Source organism: Ornithorhynchus anatinus, chromosome 17 (assembly GCF_004115215.2).
Source record: "Ornithorhynchus anatinus isolate Pmale09 chromosome 17, mOrnAna1.pri.v4, whole genome shotgun sequence".
NCBI lineage: Eukaryota > Metazoa > Chordata > Mammalia > Monotremata > Ornithorhynchidae > Ornithorhynchus > Ornithorhynchus anatinus.
In genome coordinates this window covers 15,419,021-15,434,190 of record NC_041744.1, presented here as the reverse complement: position 1 = coordinate 15,434,190, position 15,170 = coordinate 15,419,021, and the positions used below count along the sequence as shown (strand labels likewise).

General features: G+C 45.9%; 1 protein-coding gene across 1 annotated transcript in view; it reads left to right on the top strand.

The window, feature by feature from the left end:
* The first annotated feature begins 2,573 nt into the window (after positions 1–2,573).
* The window catches only part of LOC100077982 (ovostatin), a 64,473-nt gene continuing 51,876 nt past the window's right edge, over positions 2,574–15,170 (top strand). Inside the window, exons 1-5 of the mRNA XM_039914540.1 lie at positions 2,574–2,587; positions 3,367–3,550; positions 4,478–4,634; positions 12,732–12,784; positions 14,195–14,215. Of these exons, the coding sequence (XP_039770474.1) occupies positions 2,574–2,587; positions 3,367–3,550; positions 4,478–4,634; positions 12,732–12,784; positions 14,195–14,215 (429 nt within the window). The remainder of the gene's footprint in view (positions 2,588–3,366; positions 3,551–4,477; positions 4,635–12,731; positions 12,785–14,194; positions 14,216–15,170) is intronic.

Below are 15,170 nucleotides of genomic sequence, written 5' to 3'. Positions count from 1 at the left end.
AGTCCAGAGGGGGAAGAAGACATTAATGTAAATAAATGAATAAATTATAGCTGTGTAAATATGTAAGTTTCACATATGTACATACATATTTCCTCGTTGAAAGAGCGAGGCCTTCAAAACTGACATGGAATTGGACCGAAAGGGCCCTCAATTTTACCTCAGACCCAAGTTAGAGAGATGAGGAGGTCATGAGAAACACCCCACCCCAAATAAACCACAGGCCTGGGAGTCAGAAGAAACTGGGTTCTGATTCCGGCTTTGCCACGTGTCTGCTCTGTGCCTTGAGCAAGTCCCTTCAATTCTCTGTGCCTCAGTTACCTCATCTGTCAAATAATAATGATGATGTATGTTAAAGGCTTACTATGTGCCAGGCACTGCTAAGTACTAGGGTGGATACAAGCTAATCGAGTTGGACACAGTCCCTTTCCCATGTGAGGCTCACAGTCTCAATTCCCATTTTATAGATGAGGTAAGTGAGGCACAGAGAAGTGAAGTGGCTTGCCCAAGGTCATACAGCAGACAAGTGGCAGAGCCGGGATCAGAATCCCTGACCTTCTGACTCCCGGGCCCGTGCTCTATCCACTACGCCATGTTAGGGATTAAGATTGTGAGCCCCATGTGGGATAGGGACAGCGTCCAACCTGATTAGCTTGTATCTACCCCAGCATTTAGCACAGTGCCTGGCACATAGTAAGCACTTAACGAGTACCATAAGAAAAAGGCAGTAGAGGGAAAAAGGAAGGGAAACAAAAGGAGGAGGAAAAAAATATTATTGAGGAGGTGGATGAAGATGGTGGAAATAAGGGAGCTGTGGCGGGTTGAAGGATTAGGGGGGAAAAAGAGGAAAGGGAATCTGGAGAAGAGGGAAATAGCCATGATAGGATTGGGTACTGAATGTCAAGAAGTTTCCTTTAACATCTTTCTTTGTTTTCCTTCCAGCTCACCTTACTTATAGACCACCTAGAATAGAGGCTTTGTTGGTAGAAACGGCATGGCCTAGGGGAAGGAGCTGGCAACTGGGAGTCAGAGGGCCTGGGTTCTGATCCCAGATCCACCGCTTACCTGCTGTGTGACCTTGTGCAAGTCACTTGATTTCACCTTGCTCAGCTCCCTCATCTGCCAAATGGGGATTCAAAAACCATTCTCCCTCCTAGTTAGACTGTGAGCCCCAACAAGGGACCTGATTATCTTGTGTCTACATCAGTGCTTAGGGCTTGGCCCATAGAAAGCACTCAACAAATACCACAGTTATCATTATTATTATTAGGAGATGAGTAATCACCACATAACAGCAACAGGAGCCCAGATTTCAGATTTGAGTTGGAGACCAAGGACTGCAAACACGGCGGTGGGTAAATGACCTTCTCACAAGGAACTGGAAGAGGAAATCATCATCATCGTTATCAGCATCGGTGGTATTTATTGAACACTCACTAGGGGCAGAGCATTCATTCAATCATATTTACTGAGCACTTACTGTGTGCAGAGCACTGTACTAAGTGCACTGTCCTAGACACTTGGGAGAGTACAAGATAACAGAGAAGCAGTGTGGCTCAGTGGAAAGAGCATGGGCTTGGGAGCCAGAGGTCATGGGTTCGAATCCCAGCTCTGCCACTTGTCAGCTGTGTGACTGTGGGCGAGTCACTTCGCTTCTCTGGGCTTCAGTTCCCTCATCTGTAAAATGGGGATTAAGACTGTGAGCCTCATGTGGGACAACCTGATTACCCTGAATCTATCCCAGCGTTTAGAACAGTGCTCTGCACCTAGTAAGCGCTTAACAGATACCAACATTATTATTATTATAACAGAGTTGGAATACCTGTTCCCTGTCCACTATGAGCTTACAGTCTAGAGAGAGAGACAGGCATAAATATAAATAATTTATGATATACGATTTAAGGACATGTTACATGAGTGCTGTGGGGTTGAGGATGGAGCGAATACCAGATATCCAAAGGTTGCAAATCCAAGGGCACAGGCGAAGAAGGGAGAGGGAGCTGGGGCAAAGAGGGCTTAACTGGGGAAATCAGAGAGAAATCCTGCCTCAACCCAAGCCTTCAGGAATAATATGACTTTGCTAATGAGAGGTTTGCCTAAGCATGACACACCATGACTTCTGCATAACTTCTAAAATGCAAAAGAGTATTTGTGCCACACCCCCACTGGAGATTTATAAAGCCGGCAGCTGAGTGGAGAAAGGGTCAGTGAGGAAGAGGGAAGGAACCGCTCTCTGCTGCTGAAAGGATTCGGCCCTCTTTCTGAACCGAGTTGAGCTGGTGTCCGAGAGCCAGCAGGAGCGGTGCTGGCTGGCTCCAAGAGGGGGATTCTTCCACTCCCCCCCTCTTCTCTTTCTCCCTGGACCAAGATGTGGATCAAGATACTGTGGGGCGTTTGTCTCCTTCACTTGGCGTCTTGCCAGGCTCCTGAAACGTAAGCACCCGCCCAGGTTTTGCCCCCTCCTTGCGTTTGCCGGCCGAGATTCTCTCCACTCGGTTGCGGTTTCGAATAAGCGTCTAGGTCTCTGGCCCCAGAGGCCCGTGACCCTATTCGAGGACTCTGCAGAGCAAACTGAGATGGCCAAACTTGGGTATCGCCCTCCTCTCGGCAGGGGAGGGACCCAGAGTCTTTGCTCGCTTGGAAGTGTCTGAGTCCCGGATGCGTTGGTCTCGTGGCTATTTGGGGAATGGAGCCCGTGAGGGAATTCAGAAGAGAGGTGGGCGAGCCGGTTGTATTGTACTCTCCCAAGTGCTTAGTACAGTGCTCTGCACACAGTGAGCCCTCAATAAATATGATTAAATGAATGATTGAGCTGAAGTGAACTGCTCTGAAAGAGCCTTGGGAAGGTGGGAAGAAGCGATTGGAAGTTATTGTACTGGGATTTCACAATTGAAGCAGCATGGCCTAGTGGATAGAGCACGGGCCCGGGAGTCAGAAGGACCTGGGTTCTAATCCCGGATCCTCCACTTGTCTGCTGTGTGACCTTGGGCAAGTCACTTCATTTCTCTGTGCCTCAGTTACTTCATCTGTCAAATGGGGATTAAGACTGTTAGCTCCAGGTGGACCTGGACTGTATCTAACCTAAGTAGCTTGTATCTACCCAGTGCTTAGATCAGTGCCTAGCAAATAGTAAATGCTTAACAAAGATCATTTTTTTAAAAAAATTGGGGCACTCATTAACTGGACTACTCAAAACCACATTAACAGCCAAGGTGTGGCCCTGGAATCTCCAGCTCGCAAATCACTCACCCAACCCTAAAATTTCTAATATTTTTCCACTTATCCTGATGGTCCTTGAGTCAGTAAACCAATAGAGTCTGTGGCTTCATCATTTCCCACGGATTAAGCTGTTGACTAACCTTTCAACAGGCAATATGTCCTGCTGGTCCCCTCCGTCCTCCAGGGTGCCTCGCTGGACAAAGCCTGCGTCCAGCTCTTTAACCTCACCGAATCTGTGTCCCTGAGCGCTGTGCTGGACTATCAAGGGGCCACCACAAAGATCTTTGAGGAGACTGTGACGGGGAAGAACTTCTTCAAATGCGGCAGCTTCCTGGTAAAGTATTGATTTCCACTTATGCCAAAGCAAAGGGAAACTGTGGAAGAGTATGGGATTGGGATGCAGTGCTCTGCAAACAGTAAGCGCTCAAGAAATACTGTGGAATTGCCTTCTCTTGAGAATTTTTTTTTTCCAAAATAGAGTTTACCCTGAAACAAGTTGGGGGATGGGAAATAGAAGGGGACTACTTGAGACTTTTGGTCTTTTTTGGTACTGAGATTCTAGAAATAAATCTGGAGATGTGATAAGTGAAGTGGGGAGAGAAAAAGAGAGAGAAGAGGGAGAGGGAGGGAGGAGAGAGAGAGATTGGGAAGGAATAGGGAGTGAGGGAGGGTGGAATGAGGAAAACGGGGAGAGAGAGATGGAGGGAGGGGAGAGAAAGAAAGGTAGAGGGAAGAGAGAAAGATGGATGTGGTAGGAAGATGAGAAGGAGATGGGGAGGAAGGGGAGAGAGACGGGGAGGAAGATGAGGGAGGGGAGAAGGAGTGATGGAAGGAGAGAAGAAATGGGGAGGACGAGGACAAAGGAATGGGGTGGGGGGGGAAGAGTAGAAAGATGGGGAGGGAGAGGAAGGGGAGAAAGAAAGGAAGGAAAAAGAAAGGAAGAGAGGAAGAGAGAAAAAAGGGAGAAAGAGAGAAAGAGGGGAGGGGAGAAAAGAGAGCAAGGAGAGGGCTCCCAAGTCTGCTAAAGGAACTTCTACTGGGAAGCTAAAAAATAATGGCAAAATAAGAAAAGAGATCTATAGGGAAGAGGAGAGCAAAGGAGAAGAGGTAATAGGTAATCCAAGAAATCTACTCATGGGCGAGGTCAGGGAAGGGATTTTCTTGGATTTGGATCAAAGACTGTGCAGCTCCTGGTAGGAAATAGGCTCACTTAAAAAGTGCCAGAATACAACCTCTCTCACCTATTTTGTTCATTCCATAGGTCCCTGAAGCAAACCCAGATCCACTGGCTTTTATTACATTCTCAGCCAAAGGAAACACCCTCAACCTGGAAGAGAGAAGATCTGTTGCTATCCGCAAAATCGAGAGGGCGATTTTTGTGCAGACCGACAAGCCCATCTATAAGCCTGGGCAAAATGGTGAGCTTTTCTCAAGATTATATTTTGGGTCTAGTTGTGTTAAAGCATTTTCTCTAGAATTTATCAGGGAAGGAGTGTATCTGATGATGATGATGATGATGATTTAGGCTCCCACCATCAACAACAGACAGGCTTCCATCTTGTCACAAAGATTTCAGGACCAAATCACCTCTATGAAGGCCCTGATTGATAGAGCTGGTAGCTTGTATGACCTCCTCAAGATCACTTGCCTCTATCCGTCTTGTTTCCCCAGGACTGTAGATGCAACAATCAAGTAGATAGGCTAAGGTGAAACTCATTTCAAAATTCCCACAGAAGTTTTATGTACCAAATCCATGGATGATACCAAGTGACCACAATAAGGGTGACCCCTAGCAACCCGGTTCTGGTGTTAGACCCTTCAGCATTGGTGCGCTGTCTAAATGATAGTAATATCAACAATAACACTAATAATGGTACTTGTTAGGTGCCTACGATGTGACAAACACTGTTCTAAGCACTGGGGTAGATACAATTTTATCAGGTTGGACACAGTCCCTGTTCCACGTGGGACTCACGGTCTGAGTTGAAGAGAATGGGATTTAATCTCCATTTTATAGACGGGGTTACTGAGGCACAGAGAAGTTAAGTGACTTGACTTTGGGCAGACACGTGGAAGAACCAAGAATAGAGCCCAGGTCCTCTGACTCCCAGACCCGTGCTCTTCCAACTAGGTCGTGGCGCTGTTTTTAGTATAAAGCTCCCCGGAAAAGAAAGAATGGCTTCTGTTTGGAGATATCATTCTGTTGCTGCTTTGTTGTTGGCAGCAAAAGGCAGTGTTTTCACTTTTGCCTTCTTGTCTCACGATCCTCTTGAACTTTCTGCTCAAAAAGAGCTAGTCCTTCCTTGAAAGCAGCAAGCTGTACTGTCCATCTGCCACAGTTCTCTCCCATTTTTCAGCTGGAACGAGCATCGTTAATTCATTCGATCACTCAATCGTATTTATTGAGCACTTACTGCGTGCAAAGCTCTGTACTAAACAGTTAGGAGAGTACGCTTCAACAACAGACACATTCCCTGTCCACAATGAGGTCACAGTCTAGAGGGGGAGACAGAAGCTTTTCTTGCTACAACCTTCAAATGCTTCCTCTGTCCCTCTTGTTTTAAAACCTGTCTGATTTCAGATACCCACAAAGCAGCTGTTCAGGTATCCCGTTATCATTGATTCTCCTCTTGTGTACTGAGGGGAATCTGGCTTCCTTTCTAGGGATAACTGTCTGGCAAGAGAAAAATCTTGTTGCCAGATACCCTTTGGCCGGATCATTCTTACCTATGGTCATTGTTTTCAAGTTGTGGCCTTAAAATAAAGTCAGCAGGTGTACCTAGAACTGTACACACAGTTCTGACATACTGCAAGGTTTCACGACATGTTTTGGCTAGGACACAAAAGCAGAATTAGGGAAGGTTCTTTCAACAATGGGAGCCTGACTGGATGCACTGCGATGCGGTGTCAAGAGAAACATTTGTGCTCCTGTGTGTGGCTTCACACTACTCCAGCCCAGGCTTCCTTAACAGGAGTCTTTCAGGAACACACCCTTGGGGCAATAGAGAAGAATGGGCTAAATCAATTAATCAATCAATTACATCTACTGAGCACCAGCTGTATGCAGAACACTTCAACAGAGTGGGTAGACAAGCTCGCTACCAACATGTTGGGAAAACAACATAGTAATTGCGGTATTTGTTAAGTGTTTACTATGTGCCAGGCACAAGGACAGACACAGTACAATTCAAAGTCCCTGTCTCACATGGAACTCACAGTCTAAGAAAGGGACAACAGATAATTAATCCCCATTTATACAGATGAGAAACTGAGGCACAGAGAAGTTAAGCGACTTCGCCAAGGTCGCACGCCAGTCAAGCAGTGGAGCCGGAATTAGAAGCCAGACTTTCTGACTCCCAGTCCCGTGTTCTTTCCACTAGCCACATGGCTTCTCTTCCTCCTCTCCAGGCTCAAGATTGGCTCACCAGAGAACCACACCTGGCCAGTTTTAATCTTGTGGCTTAATAGCAAATAGAAATCTAATGAATAAGAGGAAAATAGGGTTGATATGGTGACACATCAGGATATGTAGACTGTAAGCTCTGCTGTGTGTGTCTGCTGCGTGACCTTGGACAAGTCACTTCATTTCTCTGCGCCTCAGTTACCTCATCTGTAAAATGGGGATTACGACTGTGAGCCCCCTCTGGGACACAGACTGTGTCCAACTTTGTATCGACTCCAGCTCTTAAACAAGTGCCCGGCACATAGTAAGCGATTAATGAATAGCATAAAAAAAAAAAACTCGGTGTGGGCAAGGCGTGTGTCTACTGACTCTGTCTTATTGTAGTCTCCCAAATTCTTAGAAGAGTGCTGGACACTTAGTAAAGGCTTAATAAATGTCATTAAAAACAAAAAACAAAACAGGGGCAGGTATAAATCCTGACCTGGCTAGAAATAGAGTCAACATGGCAAAGGTGAGTAAACCTAGATCTCCTGATGAAGTGAGGCTCACAAAGAGAGTTTCTGGAAACACTTCCTTCAAGAGAGGCGCCCCTCCCTCCACCCCCCAACACCAGTCTGTCACCACCTCCTCCTCAGAGTGACATCACCAGGGTTTTGGAATTCCATCAGACTGTTCTTAAGATTTTGGTCCTCCAATTCTGCCCAGGGGTATGATGATGTCTTTATGCCTGTCTCTAAAATCTAAATGTTTTGCCATTATCATCACTTTACTCAGCAATAATGCAGAGGCGAAGATAAATTATTTAAGGATCTGAAACCATGCATTGTAACAGCTCCAATCTGTGACAATTAGACATCATAGGTGACTTCTCAGAGCATAGGGGAGGATTGTTATCATAATATGGAAAAAATCGTAATGATAATTTGTTAAACACTTACTATAAGCCTGGGGATAGATAGAAGATAATCAGATTGTACACAGTTCCTGTTCCAAACTGGGTTCATAGTCTAAAGGAGAGGGAAATAGATATTGAATCCCCACTTTACAGATGGGGAAACGGAAGCCCACAGAAGTAAAATGACTTGCTCAAGGTCACACAACGGGCAAGTGGTGGAGCCGGGCTAGAACCTGGTTCTCCTCACTGTGCTCTTTCCACTAGGCCAGGCTGCTTAAAAAGAGTTATTAGATTTCAATCTGAGATTGGAAAGCTAAGTAACAATGGTTAATTTCTGCTCAGCTCCCAATCACCACTTCCTGCCTCCCACATAAGAGAAAAGCAGATTGCCACTGGGTAGATTTTATCAATATCTGGCAGTAGATCCTGAAAGTTTCAGAAATCACTGTAACTAAGCCAGGGGCTGTGGAAATAACATGGGATTGGGAGAAAGGAGACCTGGATTCTAATCCCGGCTCTACCACCTGCCTGCTACACAACTTTAGGCAAGTCGCTAAACCTCTCAGGGCCTCAGTTTCTGCATCAGAAAAATGGGGATTAAATATCTGTTCTCCCCCCCTTAGACTTTGAGCTCTATGTGGGACAGGGATTGTGTCCATTCTGATTACCTTGATTCTACCCCAGGGTTTAGCACGTAGTCAGGGCTTAATAATGACCACCGTCATCATCAGGGGGTTCAGTGCTCAACGGATCATTGAGTCCAACACCGGTGCATCAAAGGAGGTGGTCCAATCATCAAATAACAAGCTTAGGAAGAATCTAGAAACTGGTAACAGGGCTATAGTCACCCTCAGCACCCTCTTGGACCCAGGAATCCCGGCTCTGAGTAGCGATGTGAACAACCAATAGCCAATTCTCTATCGGGCACCAATCAGGATGCTGAGGAAGGAGAGAGAGAATCAATGAGACAAGCTTGAAGAAAACCATTCAACCATTCAAAAAACTACTTGCAGCCCACCAAGAAGTGCAGCAACTGCACCTTGCAGCACCTGGTGATTGTGCCAAAATGCTGTAACATGACATCATTCCGTCAATCAAAAAGTGCTTGCTGTGTGCAGAGCACTGTACTAAGCTCTCGGGAGAGTATATTACAACAGAATTGAAAGACACATTCCCCGCTCACAATGAGCTTACAGTCTAGAGGAAGCTTCCCAACAGCAGTGGGAAAGCCAAAGCTGAAGAGATCTAGGGATAAGCCGATGGCCACCAAATCAAGGCCTTTTGCTCAGAAAGAAGCTTTCTTTTATCCATTACCACCACACCACTACATGGACTATCTACAGACCAAGAGGAATAAAGATGGCAGAAGCTTGACAATGACCTTCCAAACTTGTCCTCCACCCCTGAGGTGAAAGAGGCATTTTAAAGCACAGAAAACCAGCCCAAAATATGACGGCCTGGCTCTGGTCTGATATTTGAAAGAGTCACTTCCCCAGGCAGATCCTTGGATAAAGAATCTGTGTATGAAGGCAGAAATCTACAAGCCAGGAAAGGCCTCATCTTCAAGTGTCTGGAAACATTTCATTTCTTTCCCATCGCCCGGAAGATTTTAGTCAGAATCCTTCTGGAGACAAGTACTAATAATTATGGTATTTGTTTAGTGCTTACTATGTGCCAAGAATTGTTCTAAGCGCTGGGATAAATACAAGCTAATTAGGTTGGACATAGTTCCTGTCCCACATGGAGCTCACAGTCTTAATCTCCATTTTATAGATGAGGTAACTGAGGACCAAGAGCAGTGAAATGACTGGTTCAGGGTCACACATCCTCTCACTTCTAAGCCCGTGCTCTTTCCTCCAGGCTATGCTGCTTCTCTTCGTATAGTGCTCAGCACGCAGTAAGCACTCGATAAATACCAACCATTAATTGAGATGATTGCACTGCAGATGTGATTTTAGAGGTTTCAGCATTGACAGAGCAAGCATCAAGACCTCTTGTTTTCACAAACCTGACCTCCCCATTTGACCTCCTCGTCCACAGACCAGAACACTGACGATTGCATAGGAGTCGGTTGCATGATAAGCTCACGGAGGTCTTCGGGCTGCATGATCTTGAAATCACTCGTCAGATTTGAAAGAGTACTGTCTGCCTTTTCCCATCATCCCAGAGAAAAGAAAAGTTGCAAAGTAGATCCAATCCTATCCTCTATGTCCTTTCATTGGATTCAAGATATTCTCAAAATACCCAACAGTAGCACAGTGGATGTCATTTTAACAAAAAAGACAGAGGATTAGCAACAAAGGGTCATTTGATCCAGCCCCGCTACCTCCATGAGTCCCAAGGAGGAAAATTTGAGACTTTTCCTTAGCAGCCCAAACCGGATTTAATCACCCTGACTGAAGCTAAACGTTTGTCTTCCTGAATTCTCTTGCTGAAGTTTCCACTCCTTGTTCATTCCTCTGTGGGTGTGGAAAATAATGGCCAGTGCCTTCTCCAGAACTTATTTCCCCCTTAGCCTTTCCTTCTTCGGGCTGAACAATTCCAATTCCTTCTTAGTTTTTCCCCTAGACCTTCTGTTTTAAGCCGCATGGATCGAACAGCCCACCTGATTTCAGAGTCTGTGGGAAGGGGAGTGAACTCACTTCCTTTTGAAAGCAACTTCGGGGCACTGGGAATTAAAGAGAAAGAGGCAGATGGACTCACGAGGTAATCACTTTCAGGAGGGCTCCTTACATCTTCCTCCACACAAGTTCAGACTCGGTGCTTCTGATTTTCTAGTCTTTCAAAGATCTCTCTCTCTCTTTCTTTCTCTCCGCTGGTCTGACAGGAATTTCCTGTTGGACTGCCAGGAGAAAGCTCCTCCCGCTCATATTTCATCCAAGATATTCAGGTCTAGAGTCTGATGAGAAAAAGAACTGCATGACTAATGCCTGGGAACTGCAGGAATGAAAAAATCTAGAGGCAGTGTGGCCTAAAGGAAAGAGCCGGACCTAGGTTCGATTTGTGCTGGGTTACTTGTGTGTTGTGTGATCTTGGACTAGTCACTTAACTTTTTTCTGCTTCAGTTTTCTCACCTGTAAAGTGGGGATTAACCTCCTGTTCTCTCTCTCTCTCTTTGACTGTGAGACCCATTTACCTAGCTCAGCGTTTAAGGCATAGTGAGCACTTAACGAATTTCGTAATTATCATTATTATTGTTATTATAAATCTGTCGCCTGAGGCCACTTCCAAGCCTCCTCTTAGAAATAGCCACCCAGAATGAGTTAACACGGCAGGGTGGGAGGTTAGATTTTACCCAGAGTGAAAGGAAAGTGGTGGTTCCGTTCATTTTAATGCCACACTCTCTCCCTGGGGAGCGGGCAAGCTGGTGTTTTGTTGTGGTTGTTTTTATTATTAATTTGTTTTAAATGGTATTTCTTAAGGGCTTATTATGTGTCAAGCCCCGTTCTAAACTCTGGGGTAGATACTAATTATCAGGTTGAACACAGTCCTTCTCCCACAAGGGGCTCACAGTTTAAGTTGGAGGGAGAACAGGTATTGAATCCCCATTTTGCAGTTAAGGAAACTGAGGGCCAGAGAAATGAACTGATTTGCCCAAGGTCACACGGCAGGCAGTTGGCAGAGCTGGGTTTAGAACCCACGTCTTCTGACTCTTAGGCCCGTGCTCCTTCCACCGGGCCATGTTGCCTGATGAAACATTTGTCAGGCTGCTGTTTTTAGAAATCTCTTTCATGATCAAAATCCTGCTTAAACTGACTTTTTATGGAAGGGCGTCCAAAGGGGACATCATTATTATTATTATTATTATTATTGTTATTATGATTATTAGGCATTTAATAGTCAGTCATATTTATTGAATGCTTACTGTGTGCAGAGCACTGTAGTAGGCGCTCAGTGGAGTACAATATAGCAATTAGCACAGAGACTTTCTGTGTATCAAACATTGTATTAAGCACTGAGTAGGATCAGCGGGATCAGATGTTAGATAGAGAAGCAGCGTGGCTTGTGAAGAGAGCGTGAGTTTGGGAGTCAGGGATCATGTGTTCTAATCCCGGCTCTGCCACTTGTCATCTGTGTGACTTTGGGCAAGTCACTTAACTTCTCTGTGCCTCAGTTACCTCATCTGTAAAATGGGGATTAAGACTGTGAACCCCACGTGGGACAACCTGATTACCTTGTGTCTACCCCAGCCCTTAGAACAGTGCTTGGCACACAGTAAGTGCTTAACAAATACCATCATCATTAGCATATTTAGGAAATGCAACTATTAACTCTGTTGTATTGTATTTTAATAATATTAATAATAATTATGGTATTTGTTAAGTGCTTACTATGTGCCCAGCACTGTTCTAAGCGCTGGGATAGTTACAGGGTAATCAGGTTGTCTCACATAGGGCTCACACTTTCAATCCCCATTTTACAAATGAGGTAACTGAGGCACAGAGAAGTTAAGTGACTTGCCCTTCCTCCTAGTCCCAGCCCCAGAGCACTTATGTACATATCTGGCATTTTATTTATTGGTATTGATGTCTATCTTCCCTCTCTAGACTGTGACTCTAGTCTAGACTCTGGACTCTAGACTGTGAGCTCGTTGTAGACAGGGAATGTCACCATTTATTGTTGCATGTACTTTCCCAAGCATTTAGTACAGTGCTCTGCACACAGTAAATGCCTAATAAATACAACTGAATGCATGAATGAATGATGTCTCCCCGTCTAGACTGAGAGCTCGTTGTGGGCAGGGAATGTCATCATTTATTATTGTATTTTGCCTTCCCAAGTGTTTAGTACAGTGCTCTGCACTCGGTAAGCGCTTAATAAATGTGATTGAATGAATGAAAGGATTTATTGAGTGCTTTCTAATCATAATAATTTTATGGTATTTGTTAAGCGCTTAACAAGTAGGTTGTCCCACGTGGGGCTCACAGTCTTAATCCCCAATTTACAGATGAGGCAACCGAGGCACAGAGAAGCTAAGTGACTCGCCCAAAGTCATACAGCTGACAAGTGGCGGAGCCGGGATTAGAACTCACGATCTCTGACTCCCAAGCCCTTGTTCTTTCCACTAAGCCACGCTGCTTTCGGCATGCAAAACACTGTACTAAGTGCTTAGTACACATCAACATCATCATCCAGGGTTCAAACTCAGAGTGTCTGCTGGTCGTACCTGTCACCGGGTAACCCCACCAACTCATAAACTTCTCCTTCCTTCTCCAGTGCTGTTTCGAGTCGTGGCTCTGGACACCGAGTTCAAACCCATTGAGGAGACGGTGAGTGGCCCTGAATGGGCGTTGGATTCCACCGAGGGAGGTTCAGCCCCCTAATTACCCCTTGGTCCCTGTGCCAGATAGTCTGGATTTTGGTCTGGGTGAATTCTTGGGGGACCTTGGAGCTACACACATCTAGGGGAGCCCCGGAGGTGTACATAAGCCAGGGGAAGAGGGGGCTCTGGAAGCACATCTGGGAAAGCCCTGGAGGGGTACTCGTACGTGGGGGGGGTGTCTCTAGAGGTGTAGACATTTGGTGGGGTTGGAGGTATATACATCTGGGAGACCTCTGGTGGGAGGGTGTCTACATCTTGCAGGGGGTGGTCCCTGAACATAGCCATAGCTGGGGGAGTCCTGAAGGTGGGGAAAATTTGTGGGGGGACTCTTGGGGGGGGGGGGGCGAACACATCTTGAGGGGGGTCCCTGAACATATCCATAGCTGGGAGAGCCCTGAAGACGGGGAAAATTACAGGGAGGTTGGGGGGGCCTCTGGAGGTATCCACATTTAGGGACCCCTGAAAGTGTACACACCTAGGAAAGCCAGGGAGGTACACGCACCTGGGGCACACTTGGAGACATATACACACCTTGGGAGAGCCCTGGATGCGTGCACACTTCATCCCGTGGAATCAGGATCGTCACGCTGGAAGGACTCTCAATCCATCCAATAGTATTTTCTTCTAATAGTATTTATTGGGGCATGTAACACCCCCCTTCCCCGGGGGGGGGTATATCCTGCCACTGAAGTCCTCCAGAGAAGCCCTCGGGACAGTGCTTCGCACACAGTAAGCACCCAATAAATACAACTGAATGAAAGGGCCTCTTCCTCAGGAAGTCTCGTTCACCAGCTAAAAACACTGCTAGTGGTGGATGGAGATTTTACTAGTATCAGGTGACACATGAGATTTCCTTGAGAGTTGAGGGGTTCCCGCTTAGATCTAAGGCAGTCTGGTAATTACTTTGTCTATCCCACTCAATCTGCCTCCAGGAGAGTCTCATGGTAGTAAATGAATGAAAAATCATCAAAATTCCCCAGGCTTCCTCACCATCTTCCTTCATTGGCTTATCCACGGGTAGCTCTAAGGAGTTCCACTCTTTGGGAGGGTCAGTACCCCCTTGGGTGTCAATCAGTCAATCACACTCATTAGGCACTTCCTGTGTGCACAGCACTGTACTAAGCACTGGGGAGAGACAGTATAACATTATAACAAACATATTTCCTGCCAACAGTAGGATATAAGGCCTTAGACGATTATCCCAACCTATAAGATAGCCCTTTTTGATGACACCTATTCCTAGTGAGATCACGCACGTTGGATAACTCTATTTTCCCCTTTGGTCTCTCGTCCCCTAAAGGGGAAGAGCCGGTGTTTTTACGTCATTCACGTCTCCTGTTTTTCTGTTTTCTTTCAGTACCCGATAATCACTCTTCAGGTAAGCGACCTACTGTCTGAAATGGCTGCTCCTGAATTTTCAAGTTCCGTCGTCAATTCCCAGACACAGCGTGGGATTTGGAGGAGAGATGGGTGGTCATTGGGTTCTTGACCTCACTGAGAAATGGGAGCCAATTATTACGTGATCAAGAGTTCTGGGTCAACTCCCACTACGAAGCGGCGTGGTCTAGTGGCTAGAGCACAGACCTGGGAGTCAGAAGGACCTGGGTTCTAATCCTGGACCCACCACTTGTTTGCTTCGTGACTATAGGCAAGTCACTTCATTTAGAGAAGCAACGTGGCTTAGTGGAAAGAGCACGGACTTGGGAGTCAGAGGTCATGGGTTCTAATCCCCGCTCTGCCACTTGTCTGCTGTGTGACCTTGGGCAAGTTACTTAACTTCTCTGTGCCTCAGTTACCTCATCTGTAAAAATGGAGATTTAAAAAAATGTGAGCCCCACGTGGGACCATCTGATTACCCTGTGTCTACCCCAGCGCTTAGAACAGCGCTCTGCACATAGTAAGCGCTTTACAAATACCATAATTATTCTTTGGGCCTCGGTTACTTCATCTGTGAGTGCTCTGTGGGATAGGAACTACGTCCAACCCGATTATTTTGTGTCTACCCCAGTATTTAATACAGTGCCTGGAACATGGTGAGCACTTAACAAATACCCTAGCTATTAATTATTCTTATTAAGAACAGCGACAACAATGTGTCCATGTCAGCTGCACCATAACCCAAGCCACTGCGACTTCTGGCATATCCCAGAAGGCATCTGGGTGTTTTGGGGGTGGGGAGGTTTATGGTATTTGTTAAGCACTTACTATGTGCTGGGTACTGTTCAAAGCACTGGGGTAGATATAAGCTAATCTGTTAGGACATAGTCCATGTCCCACATGGTTACTCACAGTCTTAATCCCCGTTTTACAGGTGTGGTAACTGAGGCCCAGAG